Source organism: Rattus rattus, chromosome 12, assembly GCF_011064425.1.
Source record: "Rattus rattus isolate New Zealand chromosome 12, Rrattus_CSIRO_v1, whole genome shotgun sequence".
Lineage (NCBI taxonomy): Eukaryota > Metazoa > Chordata > Mammalia > Rodentia > Muridae > Rattus > Rattus rattus.
Window position 1 is genome coordinate 5,428,494 of NC_046165.1, and position 25,663 is coordinate 5,454,156.

Here is a 25,663-nt window from a genome sequence, read left to right on the forward strand (position 1 = left end):
GAAGAACAAGCCGTAATTGCATTCCTCCATGGCCTCTGCATCAGCTCCTGACTTTAGGTTCCCACCTTGCTTGAGTTCCTGTCCTGACTTCTTTGGTAATGAACAGTGATACAGAGGTGTAAGCCAAATAAACCTTTTGTCCTCGAGTTGCTTTGGTCATGGCGTTTCATCCCAGCAACAGTAACCCTTACTAGGACCACCCCAGTTAATTAGGACTACAGGTGTGTACACTACTGGGATTTCTGGAATACTAACACAGCTACAGTCTAATCAAATGGAAACACTTTAAGAACATTATTCTAACGGACAGCCCAAAACTTTGATAATGGCAACACTTGTTGGAAGTTGTGTGTGTGTGTGTATGTGTGTGTTTTAATAATCTCTATTTGAATTTTAACTTTTTAAAGGGCAAAGCTAAAAACCAGCAGGCATGGTGAACACCTTTATTCCTTCCACTTGGGAGGCTGAGGCAGAATGATACAGAGTTCTAGGCCAGCAAAACCCTTTCAAAAACCCCAAAACAAATAAGTAAATAAATAGCTAAAAACTGTGTTTTAGAACTAATTCTATACTTTACAAATGTACCCTAGGGTCGATGAAGAACAGCATTAAAATGCACATTTGCTTTCTAACAAGAACAAGAGACAGGCTCAGAGGTACAAACTGCTGAAATGAATATCATTTTCTCGAATACTTAAGAAACAAAAGTGCCCAGAAAAGGCTATAGCGCCCGTCTCACCTCTCACCCATGTCTACCCGTCCCTGACAAACTCAGGTTAGATGTAAAATGCTGAAAACTATTTTAAAAGCTGTCAGACCATCCCATGGTGCCCAGAAGTTGCCTATGAGGTCAAGCATTTGCCAGGAAGCCTTGTCCCCTCCCCTGAGGAGTGCCGTCCTAACAGTCAGACCACACACTTGTTGCTCATTTCATCCCTCAGCACTCAAACAATGACACATCCGGCAACACTTCAAGTCTCTGGCAATGGGGACGGGTGCTGCATTGGAGTAGCTGGAAAGAAACAGAGATGGGCATCCGAGCATGAGACCAAGTGATGACACAGGATCTATTCTATCCAGATGAGGGCCAGCCAACACATCTGCAAGGACAGGGTATCCATCTGGCTTTCACGCAGGAGAAAATCTGTGAACACATCTCTTCCCCCAAGTAGGTGGCAGACGGTGCCCCACATGAGGCTGTCCAGGGGTTGGCAGAGGGCTGGGCATGGAGCAGGCTGCCAAGGAACGCCTGCTCAGGCCTGCTTCACCCCGCCTTCCCTGAGCACTGGAGGACATGGGATAAGTGTGTCATTCATTGGTGTCTGAAATGCCTGGTGAGGTCCTGGCACATGATGTGCACTTCAAGGATGGCAAGATGGGAATCCTGGCCAGCAGCTGGGTCACAGTAACAGCAGGCAGCAGGCTTGGCGCTCCGGGATCTGGCAAAGCCAGAGCTGGGGCTGAGGGCCCGCTTGCTTTAGGGGCAGCCTTACACACACGGTACACTGATACTGAAGATAACTGAATGTGTTATAGATGTCTCAGAGAAGAAACTGGCACCGACCTCAGGCTGAAAAGGTACCAGATGACCCAGAGTGCTCAGGGACAGCAACGCTTTGTTTTGTTTTGTTTTTTTATTCCAAAGCCCCAGGTCATCTGAGACTTTGAGTTGGTGCCTGAAGGGCTACCCTCAGGTGCTGTGAGCGCATGAAGCATTAGCCACTGGCTTTTAAAATCCCAGCTGACCAGAGCAGTGCCTCACCCCTGTTGTCCATGTCCTAGCTTACAAACTCATCCTGACAGGGAAGTACCTCACAGGTAGTTAGAAAGTGAAGAGAGCCCAAAGAGGCTGGGCGAGCTTCTCTCAGTGCCCATGGACATATGAGCAGCTTGCACAGGGACCAGGACCTGGCAGCTGTGGGAAGCTTCTCGCCACCTCCCAGTGACACTGCGGAAAGGGGCGAGAGCTTAGGCATGGGGACTCAAGGGCTGAGTCCAATTCCCAGCTCAGCCCCATAGCAACTGCATCATCTTTCGGCATGCATGTACCATGGTGTGGAGATGAAAACTTGCAGGAGTCAAGTCTCTCCTTCCACTATGTGGGTGAGAGATTAAACTTAGGTCATCAAAACTGGTGCAAGTGTCTTTACCCAGTGAGCCACCTTGCTGGGCCTAGGCGACTAACTGGCCTCAGCTCATTATCTTCAGCCTTCCTTTTCTCCAGAGTCCAATGGGGGACTGGAAAGCTGCTACTCGGTATGACCCGAGAGTGGATCTGACTGTATGCGGCCAGCCTCACTAAATACCGGCTCCCTTTTCTGGTCAAACAGGAGCTCCTGCAGTGCTGACATTTCTCTGGAATGTGCTGGGCGTCCTAATAGAGCTGCAACTCAGATGATACCAGCAATTAGCTGGAGGATAAGAGGCAGGAAAGGGTTAATCCAGCCAGGAATATTCATCACAGGCAAGGGTGGCAGGAACTGAGGAGCCCCTCACAGCTGTCCTGGGAACACAGCGAGGCAGTGTGGAGGGGAGGGTGTACTCTGGGCCTGACCTGGAACTTTCTAGATGAGCAGGGGATGGTGTTCTGGGAGAACTCCCACAAACAGGGACAGTGCCCTGGCACTAGAGGGTGAACCGTATCCAGCAGCTCTATGGGTGTGTGGAAGCTGTCCATGAGCCCATGGGGCTAGCCTAAGAGGAGCAGAAAGCAAGGACAGGCTGCATAAGGAGGTGTGCAAGGTTGGCTGTGGACCAGGGGAGGCAGCTGCGGCAGAGCTGTGGTTGAGCGACAAGAAGAGCCGGAGAGCAAGGCAGTCAGGAAACAGAAAAGGGTCAGGACAGCAGAGAAAGCAGGGAAGGATACTAGGGCAGCCCCAGGCCCCCCAGAGAGGTGAGTGCCCAAGGCAAGACCAAATGTAGACGATGATCTGGCCTCTTCCAGCCCATACCACCCTGCTTAGGCCCCTGATGTCAAGATGCAGGTGTGAATGGAAATGCACCACTCAGATCCTCTGAGCCAATCCTACAGCTGCTTTCAGGATCCATCACTATTTGTTCTCAGAAACTAGAGAAAGGCAAGGTAGGGTACCAAGGAAGCTGATCCTGTGGTACCTCTAATGGCTGAGAGTCTGTTTCAACTCACTTCTTCTCCAGGATGGAATCCCACCCAGCCTCCTCAGCAGTCCACTGTCATCCTACAGGCACATCTCCAGGTGGAGCCTGCATTCTGGGAGGCCTGAGGTAACAGAATAGGCTCCCCCAGCATCTTTGCTCTGTGACAGACTGCCATCAGGAGGGCTGTCTCTCTGTGGTATGCAGTGAGCTGAAGGAGCTGACAGAGTCCACACGGAGATCAGTCACTGCAGTCATGTATGCAAGCTGCCCCCCCAACCCCCAACCCCAGGTTAATTAGATCACATGACAACTATGGTTCTACGCCAGTGACTAAGACGAAGTGGTTTTTGAAAGTACCTGGGATCCTAATAGAGTCTTTGTGTAATAGTCTCGAGGCATGAAGACTTCCACAATGGTAACGAGACACCAGAAAGCATCCTCTTGTTCCAGGTAAAGGAGCGCCACTGCCACCAACCTACAGGCAGACAGGATTAGGTCAGTGCTGGCACCGGCTCCTGCTTTCACCAGGACACCTGCTCAAGCCATTTTCTCGAGTAGCCAGTGTGATTTCCACTTCTCTCATGAAGAAAGGTAAGTACATCTGGGCAAGTGACGGATCCTCTAAGACTTGAAGAGAAAGACCACATTCCTCTGATTCTTTATTTGATTTTCGTTCAAAATTGAAATTATTCCCCAGTGAAATCACCTCCCTGTGATCCATTAGCCTTGTTTAAAAAAATGTTTCGCTCTTACATTTTGCTAATGCAGCTAATTCTTTGAGCTCATTGCTTAGAATGTTTTAATTAATCCTTTAATGTCTGGGAAACCGGGAAAGGGGGTAACATTTGAAATATAAATAAAAATATAGCCAATAAAAAAAGAAAAAAAATCCTTTAATGTCTAAAAAACAAGGTGAATGTGAGAGTATGAGGAGGTTTACGAGTCTGACTTCACCCACTACCCAGCTGCCTCACTGCAGGGAGGACACAGGATTGCACAGGATCCCAGGAGAGGCCTTCGCAACTTCCTGAGGCCGGAGAGGCTCACAACACATCAACTGCTGTGTTGCTCACAGTGGAAACCTGGCTCCAAACATCTGAGCACTGTCACAATCAAGAGGCTGCTGGTAATGACTAGGCCCAGTTTTGGAGTAGTCTTGAGGCTCATGCCTGGGCAAGCTGGCAAGGCCCGTCTCAGAGTCTGGAATAGAGGTGAGTGTGAGGAGGTGTGTGTACTGGGGATGCAGCTCAGTGTACAGCACTTGCCTAGAAGTATGCCTCAGGCCTTGGGTCCAGTTCTCAGCATCACAAAACAGGGGTGGGGATGAGGCTGACTTAGGGCAGAGAGCTGGTCTGACATGCATGAGGCCCTGAGGTCAATTCTCAGAAATGGAGCAGAGTTGAGGAAAAGTCCCTTTGTACTTAGCTGAAATCCAAGAACTTCTGCTCTAATTAAAGCTTATCTGCTTGAGTCATAGGGAAAACATCCTTGCTCGGAATTTGCTCTCTCCTTTTTCTTTGATAAAAATGAAAGAAATCAGCAAACCTCAAATTAAAAAGCAGGGCCTGGGTAGGAAGCAAGGGGGTGACCTCAGCTTCCTAAAAGGGATGGGGAGTCGGGAAAGTGGGGGACAGTTACACAGACAAAAATCAAATAATCAAAGGTGTACCCTGAGGACACCAGGAGTGGGGTGAGACATCCAGAACTGAGAGTGTCAGACGTCTTTTAAACCGAGGCTGGAGATGATATGTACAAATCCGGAAAGAGACGGCTCTTACACTGAAGAACAAGGCTCTCGGAAGGCAGGGAAATATCTCCCCCACCCCAACTTTTAAAACTCAGAAGTGTTAATAGCACAGGAGCAGAGCCAGTCACAGCTCTCAGTACTCTAAGGTTCACAGACCTGTTGGGGGCAGGGCGGGCGCCCGGTTAGTCTTCACTGTGGTGTCCTGGACTTGGTTTTCAGCTTCTAGTATGTTATAGTAAATACAGTGTGAGCTGTGGCTTTAAGTAAAACCAGGACCGCTTTAGGCTGGTTTTGGTTTTTAAATGTAGACTTTCTAAGAGATCCTGAAGTCCCTTTTAAGCTTCCAAGAGCAGAGAGAACTACCCCATCCTTGATGACAGAGGAGTCATGGTTTCCAAGGTAAAGAGAACAACTCTGTCCTCGCTGACAACGACATCATGGCTCCCTGGTAGCCATTGGGCTTCATCTGCTTTTTAAGTAAGTGGCAGTCCAGCTTTAAACCTTCCCTCTCATAGCTCTCCCACTGCAGACACACAGCTTACTGAGGGTGGGGTCAGAAGCTGGCATGGGCCAGGAGCCTCTGAGCAGACAGACTTAACGCCAGCATTCGAAACTCAAGCATGCACACTGCTTATGGGAGATCTGCTCAGGTACCCACAAATATCCACCCCCCAACTCCTTTCTGAGGTGGGGTCTCATCATCTAGCTCTGACTGGCCTAGAACTCACTATATAGACCCAGGCTGGCCTAGAACTCACAGAGACCCATTTACTTCAGCCTCCCAAGTTCTGGGATTAAGTGACCATGCCCAGTTTATCTCTCTGACAAGCTACTTACTACCCCTACCTGGAAAGGAATACGAACACATAGACTGAAGTGAGAACAGAAAGCAGAGAGAGATGAAGCAGGGTAAGAGGAGACTCATGGCGAAAAGCCACTTCCGGCACTCAGAGTGTGGTGCTGAGAGGAGCTGGGTAGGGAGCGGACTCTGGTTACTCCCAAAGCCTTGTCCTGGTCCAGCACACAGAGCTCAGGATGGCAAGCCTGGGGCACCAAAATGGTGAGAGGCCCTAAGTGGTTTTTGCTTATGAAAAATATTCAAGACCTGTAAGGGAGTCTACTCAAACTGGCTACAAAACTGAACAGATACGAATGAGAAAGATTTATGGGGAGGAGAGGGTGGATGGGGATGCATATATATATATGCAAGAACATTTAGATCCTTCAAGGGCTGAGTTTTAATCAGCAGAGGAAAACAAAAACCCAAACACTTGAGGAGCCTGCATAGGCAAAGGGCACAAGCTTTTGCTCCATCAACTGTCAAGCAGAGCGGTAGATTCTTACGATTCAAACCCAAGTGTGAAGAGAAGAGCAAGGAGGGAAAAATGAGCCTGTGCCAACTCATCCCGGTGCTGGGGTCTAGCCGAGTGCCACTTGTGCCACTGAGCCACAGCCCACAGCCCTCTGTAGTCCTTATGCTTTCTGAAGCAGAATCTGCCTGCCTTATTCTGGAGCTGAGGTACTGCATCATGAAAACTATCTTGCTGCTATCCCTCCTTTCCCTCAGGATACAAGCATTTCTCAGTCAGCTGGGAGGAGAGGGAGCTGCCGGGTACTGCCTGGTACCTGGAGTTTTTCTAAAGCACAGACAGGAATAGTCTGACACCCACCTGTTTAGGCCTTGGCAGTAGCCAATATCTGGATTCCGCCACGAGAAGGCCAGTAGGACATTGCGAAGCTTCTGTATGCCCTCTGACGTGGGGCTGGAGTAATGTTTGTTATTGGGCAGAGTCCGAAGCAGGTCCAGCTCAATCTGCTTGGAGGCCGGGTTCTGTTTCTCTAGAGCCTTCTGGAGTAAGGCCTGGAAGTAGCCTGGCTCCATGCTGTCCTTGAACTTCCTGGTGTGACGGTCAACACACCACTTCCACACCTTGGAGCGGTGCTCATGGGGAATGCCTGCTCGGATCAGGTTTTTCAGCTCTGGAGAGCACACCATCTCCCTGTTCATTGTGCTTGCAAAATAGTTTTCCCACTTGACCCCAGTGGAAACTTCCTGGTTTTCTGTGAGGTACAGAGTCTTCAGGTCCAATGCTCGGACCTTGGCGACCAATTTCTCTTCCTCATCATCGTCAGGGACAGTCCTAAACCCGTAGATATCGAACTCACTGTGGACAAACAACAAGAGGGTCTTGGCAAAGGGTGCAGAGAAACAGGACCCTTTCAGATCACGAAGCACATACGCTTCGCAACTGAGCAGGGACAGAAAGGTCAAACGAGATCGACTCTCAATAGTGCACAGGGAAATTCACTGTCAGATGGGTTAAAACGCTGCATATAAAGTCAGGAGGAAATACAGACACCATTATCATACAAGATTGATCTAAGCTGGGCACAATGGTGTACACCTCTGATCTCAGTGTTAAGAGGCTGAAGAGGGAAGACTGTAAGGTTGGAGCAAGTCTGAGTGTAGCTAGAAAGACACTGTCTCCAAAGGAGAGGGTGTGGGGATGGGACAACAAAGAAAGAAAAAAGAGACCTCTCCATGTGGCTATGTCACCGTACATGTCCATGCCTTGATATATCACATTTATATACAGAATGGTTTCATGCTTCAAAGGATATTATTTTAATAAGAAATAGTATCTTACTATGTTTACCAGCCTAGTCTCAAATGCCCAGTCTCAAGGGATCCTTCTGCCTCAGCCTATTAAGTAGCTGGGATTGCAGGTGTGTGTCACTATACCTGTTCAGAAGGCATCGTTTTAAAAGGTGAAGGACAAAGAAGAGGGTATTGGTAAGATGCTGGGTATGAATATTAATCAAGCCTTTGGTGGACAGGATATGGCCCCATAGATGTCAACATCCTACCCCTGAAATCTGTGACTAAATACAGGGAGAGGACAGTGGCAGTGATACTAAGGTCACAGAATTAATACAAGGAGATTGAGTTACCAAGGAACCTGATGTCCACATGAACCCTTCAAAGAGAAGGGAAGGCTGAAGAACAGATCAGAGGAAGATGTCAGAGGTCGAGAAGAGGCAGGAGAGACAAAAGGCAGAGTGTGTGTATGTGTGTGTGTGAGTGAGTGAGTGTGGGGTATATGTGAGTGTGAGTGGGGTAGTAAGTGTGTGGTGTAGGTGTGAGTATGTGTGAGAGTGCACACACTCACATGTGCCCAGTGACTAGAGCAGCTGCTGATGCTTCTGAAGATGGAAGAGGTCATGAGCTCTGGAATGCGAGTGGTCCCTAGCAGCTGGGACACAGGGTCTTGCTTTATCTGCCAGGAACTGTGTCCACCAACGTTTTCAATGATGGAAATGAACGGTTCCCCAGAAACTCCAGAAAGGAGCCCGGTCCTTGATCGAACTGAGATTTTGGTCCAATCAGACTTTATGTTGCCTTCTGACCTAGGAACTCTGACAGCAAACCTGGTGCTGAGTCCCTGGTTAGTCATGGCAGTATCAGAATCCAGTACACGTCTGACACTGAATATGCTAAAGTCTCGGGAACTCTGGAAATTTAGCAGAGTTGAAGGCATGCACCTCCTTCACATCGGGAATCTCCTTTCTCTTCTACATCCTGGAGTAATTCTTGCCTGGGTACACAGAACATATACCATGGTGTTTGAAACTAAGAAAACTGGAAAAGTCCTATGTGCTTTTCATGACGGGGAACAATAATGCCACTGTGGTCTATTTACCTAACGGAGTTCTGCAAAGCGGTAAGAATGTGTGGGGAAAAAGGTAACACTTCAGAACAGCGCCCAGAGGTCACCAGTGACTACGAACAAAGCAACCATATATGATGTGGGTAGCACTCTTGAACTTGAGACTCTGGCTGCCTGGGCTAGGTCTTATTCATGTGCCATAGGATGTGTAACCCAGAATATGCTACAGCACTTCCTAACGTAGCCACCTCACTTAAGAGTGAGAGCAGATCCACCTGTAATGAGCATTTAACACGATTCTGCATGGGAACCACTTAATGGTTCCTGCATCCAGCACACTGCTCACAATACGTGTTCTGCCACAATGGTGTCGGTTATATTCTGAAAGTTCATTTCTGTCATTTGACAAGCACAGTCAATGCTGGAAGGGAGGATCTGTCAGCCCGGGAGGCTGTGTCAAAGGCCTTTGTCTGAGGCTGGAAGAAAGGCAGAGAGGAGACTGCAAAGAGCAAGGCCCAGAGACAGTGCTATATCCGAGTGACAGAGACAGAAGAGGCTGCACCAGGTAACCTGCAGATTTCTCCTAGCCCTGACACGTTGAGACTGGTCAGAAATTATACGAGTCTCTAGTACAAGATCCAGTCGAGGTTCTATGACCCCCTCCCATAAAAAAAGACGCAGTATTTTACAGGTTATATGTCCAAGTGCATCTTGGAGGTGGGTCCATGGTTTGTCTCAGATGGAGTGGTCTTAGGCTACTCAATCAGGTTCCAGAAACTGCCCTCCCACACAAAGAAAAGCCAGCTTTTCCACGGCCTGTTTGCTTTCAGTTCCCCCCACAGATAGGATGCAACGGTGTCATGAAAGGCACCAATTCTTTGGAAAACTGGCCCCTGCAGAAGGAGGTATATATTGGAGGTGAGGTTACTTTGACATGGTGTTGGAATCAATAGGCCTAGCCTGATTCCAGCTCCATCACTTGACTTCTGTGGTAGAATGACAATACCTGCTTTGCTGGCCTGACAGCACTTGCCACGGGCATCAAAAGAGACATACAGTGTTAGGTGCCCTAGGAATGTCTACTGCTGTGGAAGGGAACTTGGGATACGGGCAGACTGCCCCAACAGGCTGAAGCGTATTTACCTGACCAGATGAGGCTTGACAAATGCTTGCTCTGGCTGTTCTTGGCTTTCAACCTGCAGAGCGTCCTCCAACAACTGGGCTATGACATCCCTGGCAGGGCCCTGTTCTTCTGAGCAAACTGGTGTCTTCATTTCTTGGAGCAGTATCAAGTATTTACTTTCAACCTGGCAGAGCTTGGCTTCCAGGCTAGAGTACTACAGAGAGTATAAGGTGTTACCTCCATCCAGAGATGGCAAAGCAAGCCTTAGATATCACAGGCAACCAATCAGCCCAAACTAGCATGCTCAAGTGAGCCTGCTGCAAACTGTAACCCAGGCAAAAAAAGGTAACTCATGCCTGAGACCCTTTCAGGGTTAAAGAGCCTGCTATGGCTCCCCTTTTGTCTAAGCACAGAAAGGGTGCCAATAAGCAGAGAACCACCCTTCAGCATGGTTAGAATGGGCAACAGAAACTGGGTCACGAGCCAATGACTGAGGTCGAGCCTACCCTGACTTGGTTACATGGGCTGTGAATGCACTGATCCATGCATACCAACTTTGTTAGGAATTATGTCCTGGCAGGATCAGTCCCCATCTGCCTCCTGACCAGAAAAATCAACTTTACCCAGCAAATATGCAGGAATAAGGCTTTAGAAATGTGCTTGGGAGGCTGCTCAAAATAGTGCATGCACACAACAGCTGTGGACACGCGCCAGGCACTTATAACTCATAAACTGGACTGCTTGTGGCCCCTTACCCTTTCCAAAGCCCTCTGCAGCCATAATCTTACACTGGCCCTGCTAAACCTATGGGAAGGTAATATTCTCACCACTCTTGTCTCACACGTGTGAACCTAAACGTCAACAGTATAAACAACGATCTAAACAACGATCTAGGTTACTTTAATTTGGAGCAACCCTACGACTGCACTTTGCTTTCATTCACCACTAAAACTGCTCACCAAAGGCCCCGGGTGAGAAAATTTCTTTGTCATTAACAGGGAAACGTACTAGACGTTTTTTACACGTTCTGATACCAGGAGCCATGTGTCTCCCATCATGGTAGCTGGGTAGGTTTGAAAGCACATCTGCTCAAGCATGGTTTCCACCCTCCCTTTGAGCGGTACGATGTGTCTGTCCTGACTTACCTTCGCCATCAGATCCCTCTCTCGCCTTTCTGCATTTCTTCGTAGAGCTGAGAGTTCCAAAATTTCCTTGTTTAGAAATTTATTTTGGCTTTTGTACCCTTGCAGACTGTCCTGTTGGGAAATTTTTTTTTTATCAATTCATGTGGGTTGCATGTTGGCTAATTAGCCTATGTAATTAGCATCTTTAAGCTAGAGCAAGTTCTAAAACAAATGGAAGACGTTAGTAGGCGCTCTCTGGTAAATCTTTTTGGCCTCTGAGGCAGCAGCAGGAGGTGGGAGAACATTTACTCATCAGTGGTGCTCTCTTCTCAGCTGACAGCAGAAGAGGATGCACTTCCTAACTCCAGCCACACTGATGAGTTGGTGACGAGAGAAAGCAGTTACTTGATATCCTTTTAAACCAGAGACGGACTGTATTCTATGTAGGTTCTTATTTTTACTTACATAGTTCTATATTTTTAAAAGGCTATAAAAATACACAAACGCCCTTAATTAAGAAAGGCACGTAACGATGACCACCACTGCGACCTGTGGTGCATCAGGCACTCTGGAGGGAACACTCTTCATTCTGTACAGTGCAGTTTCAAACTGTGGAAAAGCTGGAGGAGGACATTAGGCAGAGGGTAGAGTTCAGTGGTAAAGTATCTGACTATCAGACACAAGGCCCTGGGTCCGGTCCCCAGCACCACCTCCCAAATTACCAAGAACACAGTCAGCCCTTCACTGAGTTGGCCAACTGTTTACTTCTGCAACATTTATTTGTATTTAGAGAATACAAAGATGGAGACAGAGGTTTCTTTTTCTTTTTTGTAAAGACAGGATTTATTATGTCACCTTGGCTGCCTGGGAACTCACTATGTGGACCTGTCTGGCCTTGAACTCAGAGATCTGGCTTGCCTCAGCCTCCTGTGGTCACGAATTTGCCCTGCTCTACCTGAAGGAAGGTGTAACTGAGTTGGGAAGAGTTTTCATGAAAATGCTCTGAAAATAAGCTTAGAGACTCCTTTAGATCATCTGCGTGATAATTCAAGATGGCTTCTAAATAAAGAAGAATTAGAACCATCTTTAAGGCTGTGGTTGGTGAAGATGCCTCATAAATTCCATCTTTTGTAACTGTGTCCCCGCTCTGGCCCCGACCATTTCTACATATTTCTCCAGACACTCTCCGGTGTCCAGACTGAACTTCCTTGAGGCTGTAGTCTGTCCAGATAAGATGTAGGAGAAGTAGAAAGGTCTCCCTGGTACCCCTGACGTGCTGGCACTCATGGAGCATGTGCTACAGGTCATAAGGCACATGCTTATGGTAAGGCACTTAGACCTCCCAGTCCCAGGAGCCATCTCGTCCTTATTTCCCAGACAGCCCCGCCGCTGTGCATCCATTAAATGCTGCACCGAGAAGCCAGCTTCTGAGTTCAGAGGCCGAGGCTAGGTGTTTGATTCTCCCCACCTGCACCCCAACTCTGCACTGGACCAACTTGGCCTCAGCAACTCAAGTTGTAAAAATGTCTGACCTAAAAGAAGACTAAAGCATTCTTTCCTGGTCCACACCATGGTTTTCCTCCTCTCTCCCAGCATCTTTAAAACAAGGAACAAATGCATCATTGTAGGGCAGCTCAGTTAGAGGAAGGCTGGCTGGAGAGAAACTAAACATACTCAACAGCGAGGGAAAGATTAAGACTACAGGAACTTGGTGGATTTGTCTTTAGTGTAAAATTTGCGCCCCAGGCTAAGTATTTGCTATAAGTACACTTTCTGATCTAACAATTAACATCTGGCGGTAAAGACTCCACAAGGTGCCAGGCCCAGATGTGGAGTACTCCTTCAACCTTCACAGCACCCTGTGGGGTGGGGGAGTACTGTTTCCTAGATGACCTCAGGTCTCTGAGAGCTCACCACGTAAGGCTGGCTGAGCTTTGTGCAAGCTGTCTACACTCTTCTACATCCCCTTTCTTCACAACAGCAGCTTCTGACCTTGTGGGAGAAGTGGATCTCACTGCGGTAACAGGCCCAGGCAAAGCAATGCTGAAAACATGAGGTCTTGACATAGGCAGGCTGTCCCTGCTCACTAGGAACACACCTGATAACCACCCGCCACTCAGGACACACCCCTGAGTAAGCCTCACCGTGCAGTCTTTAGAGTCACAGCTTTAAAGGTTGAGGGCTATTGAAGATTCAAAACTACCCTAGCTACCCAAGGAAACGGGAGGAGATGGCCCACTTACATGAGGTAAGTTAGCAGTCTACAAAGGTTCAGTGGTCGCAGCAGCCACTCGGCCCATTCTCACACCCTGGCTCAGATCCCTGGGAAATACTTTTTCCTGTACCAAACAAAAACTGCTGTCTGGAAAGCCCATGCTACAAATGGCGACACTAAGCGTATGACTACTTCGGACAGAACATTAAGTTGGGTATATAAACTAAACTGCCTTCTACAGGCAACAGTAACCTTGTATAAAAAGAAAATGAAACAAAACCAAACAAGCAATCAGGCATGGGCACTCACACCCGGGACTCTCAGCCCCTGGGACACAGAGACAAAGGATTACCTTGAGTTTGAGGCCAACCTGGGCTACAGTGATTTCTGGGTCAGCCTGAGCTACAACATGAAACTTTGTCTCAAAATGTAAATAAATAAAATAAAGGCTGTTTTATAGCGGATATAAATATGAAACAGTGAGAGGTGCTTTGGTTTCTCATTAATAAATCCCACTGGGAGCTACGGAGAGGGCATAGGCAGTAAAGTATATGCTGCACAAGATGAGGACCTGAGTCTGAATCTCCATCACCTATGGAAAAGCCGTGTGGGATGGTACTTCTCTAACTCTGGTGCAGGGAGTGTGGAGACAGGAGGATTCCTGGGACTTCCAGGCCAACTAGTAAGCTCTAAATTAAGACTTTGTCTCAGAAAATATTGTGGAGAGGTATGAAGGGAGAGTATCAATACCTAGCCTCCACATGCACGAGTATACCTGTGCATGTGCAAGTGCACATGCATGTGCACCCACAGTACACACATACACACTGGCTTTGTGCTGTCACTAAAACAGACCACCTACATATCACAGCACTGCAGCCGCTGCTCCAAAGTCCCTGGCTAGCGGAGCACTCACTCGGCTCATTGCTGGCAAATGCAAGGTGCTGGACGCCATGAAGCACATGATCTAGAATGATCTCAATGGTAACACACTTGGATCCTTCAAGGATAAACTCCATTCGGAACTCAAACACCTAGAACCAACAGCTGTGTGGGAATACTGGGGGTAGCAGACATATTGGGATCTGCTGGAGTCAGATGGGCTCTACCTAATGTCCAGTGTCCCAGAGGATGCTTGTCTACCTAAAACTTCTCTGGTAGAGTCTCAGGAGCTGCGGATAGCAAAGGCATGCTGGTCCTCTCTACAGCCTTCCTCAGCACAGCCCCAACGGTTCAGCTCTCTGCTCTGGACCAGCAGGATGCTCTACAGGCATAAGGGACAGGCTGCCCCTGCTTCCCACAGGGAGCGTGCTCCCTCTCCCTCATATGCTGCTTCTCAGTCCAGTTCCTTTCTCTTCAGGAGCCAGCCTCTCGGCCCTGGGCTACCTGAGAGAGGGGCACTGGAAAGACAGCTCTGACCTTCCCTGAGTGCAGGACTTCTCACGTCGGGCAGGTTCTGACTGAGCAGGCTTCTCTTCCTGTCTGCCTGGAGCTGGGTCCACTTTCCCAGCTGGCCCTACAATGACTACTGGGACAATACGCTTACCCAGGCCTGTGGGAGGCTGTACAAACTAAGTCTGTGTTTGTATTTATGTACACAAAGGGGAAACTGACAACCTCCTTGGTATCATGAAGTGTTTCAGCTATTTCTAAACCAGGGACAGGAAGAGCTGAAAGTGTCCCAGGCAATGGCAGCAATGGCAGCAATGACAGCAATGGCAGCAGTGCTGGAAGTGCTTCTGAGGCAGCTCTTGGGATCTGACTGTGAAGTCTCTTTCTATACCTCACCCCTGCTCTGCTCTTACCAGAATTTGCTCCTGACAACCTCTAGGAGTCAATGCGGATGGAGCTAACTGAGTTTGCAGTGTCAGCCTAGAAAGCCAGCCCACACCCTGCCCTTACTTTTAGCCTGTCCAGCTCCAGCTGGTCCCGGCTGGCTGGGGTGGCCAAAGGAGAGCTGGGCCCCATGGTGGGCGAAGATACGCCGCCCTCACATTCGCTGAGCTTGATGATGACCTCGTCCTTGGCCTGGATGGTCTCCATTAGCATCCCCAGCCTCTCATTGAGCTCTCCCACCTTGCTCTTCAGCGTCCTCACTTCCTGCTGGAGGCTTTCCTTCTCCAGGCCGAAGCGCTCCAGCTGGCCGCTGAGGCCCAAGATCTGCTCGTCCTTTTGGTGGAGGAGCTCCAGTGTGTCCCTTGGGACCCCCTCGCTGATCTGGTGGCTCATAAAATACTTGTCATATTGTGAGGATCGGACCGTCTGTTGGAGCAGTTGAATGAGCTCCTAGAAGCCAAGACAATGAGGTGAAGAATAAGAAAGCTGGGGTGTGGGGGAGAAAAGCAGAAATCACAACAGTGTTATATAAGTCGTCACTGGAATTTGAGAAAATGCAGAAAGAAACTCCACTGGAAACATTTTAATATTGAACTTCCTCTTGAAAGACCTCAAAAATAGAGAGGGAAAAAATGCACTCCACAAATACAGCCTGAAGAGAACAATAATAGGAAACAGGAAGTAATGGACATGCATGCTGTAATTAGCAATGGCTCCTGGCACAGGCTTATCAGTGCTAAGGGATCTGTGAAGAGCTGTGTGGTGGCACATGCCTGTAATCCAGTGGGGAAGCAGGCGGACTAACTGCTCCAGGTCTCAAAAATAAATGAATAAATAGAAGAGTGCGTGTGTGTGTGTGTGTGTGTGTGTGAGAGAGAGTGTGTGTGTGAGTGTGTGCATGTGTGAGAGAGAGTGTGTGCGTGTGTGTGTGAGAGTGTGTGTGTGTGTGTGTGTGAGTGAGAGTGTGTGTGTGAGTGAGTGTGTGAGAGTGTGTGTGTGTGTGTGAGAGAGTGTGTGTGTGGGTGTGTGCGTGTGAGAGGTGTGTGTGGTGTGTGGTGTGTGAGGGTGTGTGTAGGTGTGTGTGTGTGAGTGAAGAATGTGTAGGAGAGTGAAGAGTGTAAGTGTGTGTGTGAGTGTGTGTTTGTGAAAGTGTGTGTGCGTGTGAGGGTGTGTGTGTGAGAGTGTGTGTGTGTGGTGAGTGTGTGTGTGTGTGTGTGTGTGTGTGTGTGTGTGTGTGTGTGTGTGTGTGTGTGTGTGAGAGAGAGAGAGAGAGAGAGAGTGTGTGTGTGTGTGTGTGTGTGTGTGTGTGTGTAGATGGCTCAGCAGAGGATTTGAGTTTGATTCCCAGAACCCACATTAGGAGGCTCACTGAACCTGACATTGGTTTCTGGCCTCTGAGGATGCCTACACTTACAAACTCACACATATAATTAAAAGTAAAATAAAAGAGGGAGTGATCTAGCCTCTAAGGTTCACTGAGCTGTCCAGCGATTAGGTAGAAGAAATTCTTAACAGTTTAGAAAAATGTTATTGTCTAACAGGACGTGGAAACTTGAGAACTCAAGGCTGAGGCACTGGGCATGGCCGTAGAGAGGAGCACCTGTTACCTGCCCATGGTCTAGGGTCTTTCAATAAACATGAGCATAGCTCAGGGCACAGGATGGTAGCCCCAGCAGCTTCAGGGAAGGGCTTCCGGGGAGCAAGAGCTTTACTCCCCAGTCTTTGGCCACTGAAAGTACACAGACATCGAGAGACAGTTACCTTCTGACTGGATAGGTCCTTCTTGAGTTGTTCCAGCTCCTCCTGCTGGCTTTGAATCTGCAGCTGCATTTCGGGGACTGGCTTAGCGAGACCCCCACTGCTGCCTGATGATGTTCCCTCGATCAAAGGGTCACTATTGCTGTGGCGGTTTTTGTATGACCCAATTATGTCTTTCAAGGGGCGCTTTCCTTTGTAAGGATTCCGTCCAAACTCAAAGGGGAATCCTGAACTAGTGACTCCTGTATTGAAAAAAAAGGTTTTTTTTTTTTTGAGCAAGTCAAACCTTCTGGTATTTTTACAAATCATACCCTGGGGTATGTGGACTCATCAACCCATGAAGAAAGCAGGACAGCCAGGTGTCTCTTCATCCCACCTCATTGTAGAGAATGCCCAATAGGCCTAAAGCCAGCAGAGAGTCCTTGCTGGACCACTCTTCACAGCAGACTACAGCAGCATGAGCACTGTGAGGAAAACTGAGGTGCACCAGGCAATCCCTGGCTTCTTACTTTTACTCATTTGTTTTTGGTTAAGAACAAAATGAATGTTTTTTAAAAAGTATAAATACACTGTTTGAAGTGCGACTTTACATATTAAATAATCCAAATAATAGTTAGTGTGGACAGCTTCAAATGTACACTCAAAAATACAAACTGGAGACACAAAAGTTCTATGGTCTCTTGATTATTTAAAGCTAGGAGAGACAAAGGCACCCATCAGTGCTGTTAGGAGAGCACAGTGGCCCCTGACACTGGATGCCTGGTGTGCTTGCCTCAGGACAGCTCGGAGGCACACGTCTGACTTGGGGCCTTGCTTGGATCTAGCACGTCTCCAAGAGGCCCATGTGTTAACGACTTAAGCCAGCAGCTTGCTGGTGCTGATGAAAACCGGGGCTTAACGTAAAGTCTTCTAGATAGTGATACCCCAGGCTCCTTCTTTCTTTTGCTTTACGGCCACAGGGTCCCACAGTGATGCAGCTCTGCAGGCACAAAGCGATGGGCTCAGTTGGTCACAGACTAATCTCTACAACTGTGAACCAAAATAAATCCTTTCCCTACATAAGACAGCTTCCCTCAGGTACTTGTTATAGTAACAGGAATATGATTAATCTCACCAGTTCTCCAGGATCTGTGATATTATGTTTTCTTCTTTTTGAATACATCTCAACTTTCTGTAAATAAAGATGGTGTGTGTGTGTGTGTGTGTGTGTGTGTGTGTGTGTGTGTGTGTGTGTCTGTGTGTGTGTTTCTGAGACAGAGTCTTGATATACAGCTCAGGCTCCTCTGAAATGTGCAATCCTCCTGCTTTGACCTCCCTGGCCCTAAACTAGAGTTATATGACACAATGCCTGGCTTAAGTACAAAGTCTCTTCAGTCAGCATCTCTGTGATGTACAGAGGCATGGCAGGTATTAAATCTCCCGGAAGAAGTTTGCAGCAACCAGGCTACCCGGACATTTACTCCTTGTAGCATTTTACAAACACGTATGAATTACTGCCCCGCCCCCACCCGTATCCCCACTCCTATAATGCACGGCCCCACGACTTCTTGCTTCCAGGGACTTGGCCAGCCGGTGTCGCCTCTGTCCCTGGAGGTAACAAATGCAGCACAGGTGCAGCAGAGCAGCAGAGCACAGGTGCACACGCACCTTTACTCCCCTCAGGCACTGGCTTTTTCCTGTCTTCCTGTGCGAGGGACTCCTCCAGGTCCTTAGGAGGCGGGTCTAGAAGTTCCCACTCTTCATTGGTGTAAAACACGGTCCTGCGACTCTCACTGTGCCCTCTCCCAGGACGGAATGATGACATTGAATTTCTATTTAAAAACAAGAAAGGGCAAAGCAAAACACAGCTGTATATAGGACTGGTAAAAATGAAGATTTGATCATACCAAATGTTGGTGAGAATATAGAAAATGAGAAAACAGACATTGCTAGTAGGTTATTAGTAGCTCAGAAAGCAGCAATGCAAAGTTAAATTGAAGAATTTCTTAAAAAACAAAATCCCCAAAACACCTTATTTAAAAATCGCACATCATGATTAACTGGACCCAAAGTCTTCGCATCTCAGTGGACTTCTGTACAGTTAGATGAGCTATTCTGACGCTAGGAGCTTCACACTGGACTATGCGCTTTCACCAGTGAATATATTCTTTGTTTTTTTCTTCTTTTCTTTTTTCTTTTTTTCGGAGCTGGGGACCGAACCCAGGGCCTTGCGCTTGCTAGGCAAGCGCTCTACCACTGAGCTAAATCCCCAACCCCCAGTGAATATATTCTTATGAGGACTGCCTTTCTCAAGAGGCCAGCATTTCCCAAGAGACACCAGAACATAGACTACATTACCCATGCTAACCACTCCTTACACTGATGGTCACCTGATCGTCAGCAAGAACGTTAAGAGATTCAAGTAGGGAAATATAAGAGCTGGTTATATGTAGGAAAAAAATAAACTCGAACTTTACCTCATACCACACATACAAACTAATTCATAATATACTATAGAGGCAGGTTGTTGTGGTGTAACCCTGTGATCTCAGCACTTAGGAAGCTGGAGCAGAAGGATCCTATGTTCCAGGCCAGCCTGGGCTATCCAGTGAAATCCTATTTCAAAATAAAAACAAAACATGCCCCACCAAAACTTCTAGAAGAAAACAAAGGGGAAAGTGCTTTTTACATTAAGTTACACTTTCTTCCCTTTTTGTATGTATGTGCACACATATGTATGTGTGCACACATGCATGTGTAGGCCAAAGGTCAACTTAAGGTGTCTGCCTCAATCACTTTCCAGCTTAGTTTTTGAGACAGGGTTAGGGTCACCTACTTTGCTAGGCTAGGCAACCAACTGCAAAGATCAGCCTCTCCCCAGCCCCCTGCTACAGACACACATCTAGCTTTTTACCTGGGTCCCTGGGGTCCAAACTCAAGTCAACTTTATTTCCTCACTAAGCCATCTCCACAACCCCACATGAGACAGATTTTCTAAAGAGGACTCTAAAAGCAGTCTACAAGACAAAAACGAGCAAAATTGAGTTTATTAAAACTTTTCTCTTTTGAAAAATATTTGCGAAATATATACCTGACAAAAGGCTCATATTCAGAATATTTAAGAATGTTTAAAGCTCAATAAAATGAATAAACAACTCAATTTAAAAATGATCAAGAGATGAGAAAAATAAATTTAAAACGAAGAAAGAAAAAGGAAAAGTACATGCAGTTTCTTAACTAGTAAGGTTGGACTTAAGATTTTCTTTTAAAAAACTTTATGGCGATTCCACAGCAATGCACATTCACTGCACATCACACTCTGAAGCTGAATTTTTCCTGAGCTTGTGATATGCAGAAAGACACAGAGCTGGGAGTGACTTCCAGTGAGCCCCACCGTATCACGGGTGACCTGAACAACTGGTCCTCTACGGAGTACATGAGGCTAAGCCACGGTTTTTGTGGGGTCAGGTATATAAAATGCCTGTTTGCCTTGCTGTATTTTCAACTTACGTTTGGGTTTGCTAGGACAGGATCCTACCATGTAACCCATTCTAAGCTGAGGGGCGGCTGTCTAGGAATGGTTAGGAAGATAACATCAAGGTTGAAGAGGTGGCTCAGTGAATAAGGTCACCTGCTGCTCTTGCAGAAGACCCCGGTTTGGTTCCCAGCACACACATGGCAACCTGCCACCATTTTTAACTCTTAGTTCCAGGGCATCCAAACACTTCTGGCCTCCATAGGCACAAGACATGCATGTGGTACACTGACATACATGTAGGCAAAACAGACATAAAATAATATAAAAATATACTTTAAAGAGTATCACTAGTTATCACATATTAGTTAAAAAACGCATCATACCTCCAACAGCTAAAGTTATAAACCACAGCAAGCCCCAGTGTTTGGGAGGATGTGGGGCAACTGGAACTGGCCGGTAGTGTTGGTGGGAACGTGAAAAGGAGCAGTCACCTTGAAGAGTTATGTCAAGTAAATGATGACTATAACTGGCCACAGGCCACAAGGGCTCATTTATTTTAAATTCTTACCAAAACACCGCTACAGTTAAAGAAAGTAGCTTGGAAGCTTCCCGAGGCCAGGGATAAAGGGAGGGCCCATGAGGGAATACAGACATGTATTCTCTCTCCCTCCCGTCCCACCATCTGAAACTGTCTCACTGTGCATATAGCCCTTGCTGGCCCAGAATAGACAGACAGGCCAAGCTGGCTTCAAGCTTTCTGAGATTTGCGTGCTTCTGCCTCCCAACTGCTAGGATTACAGGCATGTGCTCTGACATGCGCAGTACATTTTGAATATGGGGGTGTTTCTGTGGGGTGTAATTTTCTAACATTCCTCAGCCTGTACACCTAAAATAAGTGAGTCTAACAGGCAAGCCACACCTCAGTGTGGCTGCTAAACCAGGAGAGAAACCCATGCATCACTGGTTTGCTGAGGCAGATTGAAGGTGAGCAGGAAAACTAGAGTCTAGTCTGAACTAGTCAGATGGCACTGTTGTATGAAGTAGTTATAGCTTAGTACTTTATTTCTTTCTAGTGTTTGTTGCTATGTGTGTGTGCACATTATGTGCAGTTGTGGTTTCCTGTGCATGCATCGGTGAAGACCAGGTGTCAGGATCAAGTATCTTTCTCTAATTCAATTCAATTTTTTTTTTTTTTTTTTTGACTAGAGAGATGGCACCAACTGCTCCTGCAGAGGACCTGTGTGTGATTCCCAACAAACTCCACTGGTTGCTTCTGACTGCCTGTAACTTCAGTTCTAGGAGTTATGATGCCTGTTCTCTGTGGCACCAGGCACACATGCACTACACAATTATACATACACACAAAATAAGTCATACTCATAAAATAAGCATTTTGCTTATTTACTGGGAGGAGGAGGAAGGAGGGATGTGCACCACGGTGCATGTGTGGAGGAAGCCAGAGGACAGGTTTCCAGGTCTCCGGTAATCAGGCTTGGTGGTGGGCACATCTGTCTGCTCGGCAGTACGCTCATCAGCCCTTTCCACGTTATTTTTGATAAAAGGTCTTGCTGAGCCTGGCACTCACTGTGTTAGCTAGATTGGCTGGCCAGAAAGCTTTTAGGAGCTCCTCCCCAGGACTGGGGTTACAGATGGGACCCTAATGCTTGGCTTTTACATGGGTACTGGGGATCCAAAATCAGGCCTTCATGCTTAAGCAACAAGCACTTTATTCATTGAGCCATCAAGTCCCTTAACATTTGTGTTTTATGTAGCTTTGGTTGTCCTGGAACTCCCTTTGTAGACCAGGCTGGCTTCAAACTCAGAGACCTGGCTGCTTCTACCTCCCAATACTTGTGTTTTTAAAAGCATGGTTTACTCCCTTGTATATGAATTATACTAACGTAATCGAAAGTCTTAGGGGAACAAAAAGAAACTATATAGCACACATAGGTTCTCCTCCTGCTGGCAAATATGTGAAGGCACTGCTTTGCGCGCGCACACGCATGCAAGCACACACGCATGTAGCTTTAACGCTGAGTTCCTAGAACTCGGTGATTACACTTGTCTGAGTCCTGGCAGCTGGTTTCTTACTAAGTACTGAAACCACCGGCGGTAAACAGAGTAAGCATGCTCCATGTTACTCACAGCCTAATCTCTTCTGGTGCCTGGCTCTGTGCGGAGTGGCTCTGTCAACATCCGGGGAAACCTAAAAGAGCACGCTATAGTGTCTTAGTGAATTCTGGTTTCACAACAACTCAAAACTGTGGAGAATATGATTTCAAAATAGTTGCTCTGGAAGAAAAGGAAGTCTCACAAGTGCTTCATCTGCCCCTGCACATTCCCAGCCCCTGTGAGCCTGCCCCCAACAGTTCGAGGGACATTTTCCAGGCCTGAACTCCTTGTGTCCTGCTCTCCTGTGACATGTTTCAGGCGTTAGAATCTCCTTGCCACTTGGCATGGCTCCAGAATGTGCTCTTGTGCCTTCCCTCCTTGGGAACGGTGTTGGAACCCACTGCCAGTGAGGAGCGTGCTCGGAAGGAGTGAGCTCTGCCTACCACTCCTGCTCTTAGAGTCAACAAAAAAAGGAGAAACCAGAGAAGACCCGAACTCAGCCCAGGCGGGAAGCAAGGCAGTTTCAATAACTAACTTCCCTGTCATCTGCTTCCCCAGCAGGGCTTGTTTCCAGGCTGTTGCAAGCCCCTGCAGCTGAAGGACAGCTGAGGGACAGCCTAGGGTGCTGTGTCAACTGCCAAGGCTTGGGCAATGGAGAAATGAGATTGGGTTCAAAGTGAACCCTCTTTCAGTTGAAGTATATTTAATCAAGCCCTGGGTGAGTGTGTTCTTGGCAGAACCCAATTCTTCATTGTGCAACACACTGTGCCACACTTTCCAAAATAAATAAATATAATTTAAATTAACTCAAACTGTATTTTTATACTCAAATACTCACTGTAAGCATGAGCAAGTGGACACTGGAAGTTGAGGGACGTGTTTAGAAAGGTCCCATCAAGTCTCTCCAGAGCCTTTAACTTCTCAAGCTGCCTGTACAGCCACACTGTGGCCAGCACCTGAACTCCTCAGTGGTGAGAGGCTGGCCTAACGTGAGCTTGGACTTACAGAAGCCTGGAGGCAGCAGGGGAGCAGGCGATCCCAGAGGCAGTACTCAGCTCCCTTCCCTTAGACCACGGTCAGAAAAACAAAGCAGGGTGTAGCCCCTCACTGATGCCTTCCTCCCCGAGACAGAGTGACTCGGCAATGCCTCCTCTGAAGTGATGAGCAGATACCACAGCTGGGGAACAGATGGAATAAACTAGGGCCAGCCATGCAGATGAACTCTGTGGACCAGCCCCAACAGAGCTACCGAGTTAGGTCGCTCCAGGCTATACAGTGTCTCAGCTCTAGGAATCATGAAGCTGTCATCCACACCCCATTGCTGCTGAGCCTGACACTGCAGCTGAGAGCACAGTCCTGGTGAAAGTGGGCCTCATGAATGGTGGACAGAGAAGCACATCCAGGGGAAAGTCAGGCAAGCGCTAAGGCACGAGACAGTGGGTAATGCAGGGACTTTTAACAGGCAAAGAGAATTCTGGGGTGCTTACATATACAATTCCATTTCTAGTAGCTACCTCTTGAATAGGGACTTAAAAAGGCTTCTTTTTTTTTTTTTCTGTTTAAGCCCTTGAGAAGGAGCAGGCTTCTCTCTTTACAAGCACGCCTGCCTTTCACCATCAAGTAGAAACACATGACTAGGAAAAAGGACAGGCTGAGTGAAGCTAGTGGGTGGCAGCACTCAAGCCAGGTGAGCGTGCTAGCCAAGGGAAAGCTCACCACGGTGGGATAGACAATGCCCACTGCCCATGATGTGCATATCTGAGTCCCAGGAGAGGAAATCTGCTGTTGGGATTACACGACGAATCTTGAGTTGGGGAGGTCATGCTGGGTTATCTGAGGCAATGAGAAAGGCTATCTTTCTCCTCATCAGAAAGGCTAAGAGAGCAGAATGAGCTGATCCAGGACACCGAGAACTTGGCTCCTGCAACAAGTAGACCCAGCAGCACCAACAGAAGAGGGCGACTGCTCTCTCTTCCATAGCTCCCAGCTCTAAAGAGGATGTGAGACTTGGGTTAGTGAATTCCTGATGGCCTTGGGTCAGGGCAGAGATGGACACTCTTCGGGGCTCGGTTTCCTATACTGAGTCAGATGCCGTCCTAGCCATGGTTAAGGTCTTCCAGTCTGCAAGCCACGGCCATGATTTCTTTAAAGCTAAAGAGGTCCTGATAGTGACGAGGTCCTTGGAAGTGCATGGTTCCAACCATGATGGAAAGACTAGACATCAACAGCAACACACACAGCCTGGCCAACTTCTCCCACCACCTTCCCTGTGGTTCCCCTCTAGAAGATCTGGCTCTGAAAACACCAACGTGACTACAAGCCTCAAATGTCTTGGCACAGGCTGAGCTACGCCTTAAGACGAGGAAAATATAAACAAGTACCACCCAGCCACACACATGAATGACTTCCCCAAATGAACCAGATATCTGGGTACTGGTTAGGGCTGAGGTTGCCTTTTTCTTGAAATGGGGCTCTGAAAGAATTGAGTCACCACCAGGCATAGGCCTAGATGACAAAACCAGTAGATTCTTGGGAATCTCAGTCACGCATACAAGTGACGTTGCTACCAGGCTTGAGGGGTCATGAGGAGAGCAGAAATGAAGGGCTAGGAAACAGTCAGCAATAGAAAAAGGTTTCTAGCAAGTTCAGCCTTCCCATTCATCTGGGAGGCAGAGCGCGCGCGCGCGCGCGCGCGCGTGCGTGCGTGCGTGTGTGTGTGTGTGTGTGTGTGTGTGTGTGTGTTCACCTGACATGAAGGGAAAACCCACTATATTTATGGCCTCAAAGACTCAGAGCAATAACAAGAGCAGCAATGTCTGTATCACTGCATCCTCTAGGCACCACGGCTGAGCACTGACCATCAGTCAGACCCTGTGAGGCAGTGGTTATTCAGAATGCCACCTGGAATGTCACACGAGGTCTAGCTCCTGTACCTGGCGTGGTCTGAATGGTGGGTGGGTTAAACGACAAAGTCATAAAAGCAGGAAACCAAGTAAAAGTAACTACAGCTGCAACAGGGGTGCCTAAGCACGAGTGTAGAAGTGGGCCTGCCTGCCAGGGCTACGGGCTACCGCCTGCTTGCCAGGATGAACCACACTTGTACGATGCCACCCGACTTCTCTAATCCTGTTTGGCTGCTGCTGCTCTTAAGGAAGTAAGGACACACACTTACAATATAAGACGAGAATCTTAAAGGCTTTCAACAAGTCTTCTTCTAATTCCTCATAACCATGTCACCTACTGTCCCTCAACAATATTTTAGTGGCAATGGCCATCTTTACCAGTTTTCCCCTATGCATCTAACTCATTTTTAGTGGAAAGTAAATCTCCTATATCTTAAGGAATTACTAAACGATTCAATCGTATAATGCAAGAACAGTTACAGTGGGCATCTGTGGCTGTGTGGAGGAGAATGTTCCCCGTATATCTGAGTACTTGTTACCCAACTTTTCACCTCCGAACTTGCTCGCGAGTTTTCTCGAACACAGCTGACACGTGCTCTCTTC

At 47.7% G+C, this 25,663-nt stretch overlaps 1 protein-coding gene across 1 annotated transcript in view; it reads right to left on the minus strand.

Moving 5' to 3' along the window:
* Tbc1d2b (TBC1 domain family member 2B) overlaps positions 1–25,663 on the minus strand; it is a 69,014-nt gene that overhangs the window by 8,980 nt on the left and 34,371 nt on the right. Inside the window, exons 4-10 of the mRNA XM_032917194.1 lie at positions 18,236–18,399; positions 16,592–16,830; positions 14,897–15,280; positions 10,801–10,911; positions 9,676–9,869; positions 6,535–7,029; positions 3,475–3,592 (exon numbers count right to left, since the gene is read on the minus strand). Coding sequence (XP_032773085.1) covers positions 3,475–3,592; positions 6,535–7,029; positions 9,676–9,869; positions 10,801–10,911; positions 14,897–15,280; positions 16,592–16,830; positions 18,236–18,399 — 1,705 coding nt within the window. The remainder of the gene's footprint in view (positions 1–3,474; positions 3,593–6,534; positions 7,030–9,675; positions 9,870–10,800; positions 10,912–14,896; positions 15,281–16,591; positions 16,831–18,235; positions 18,400–25,663) is intronic.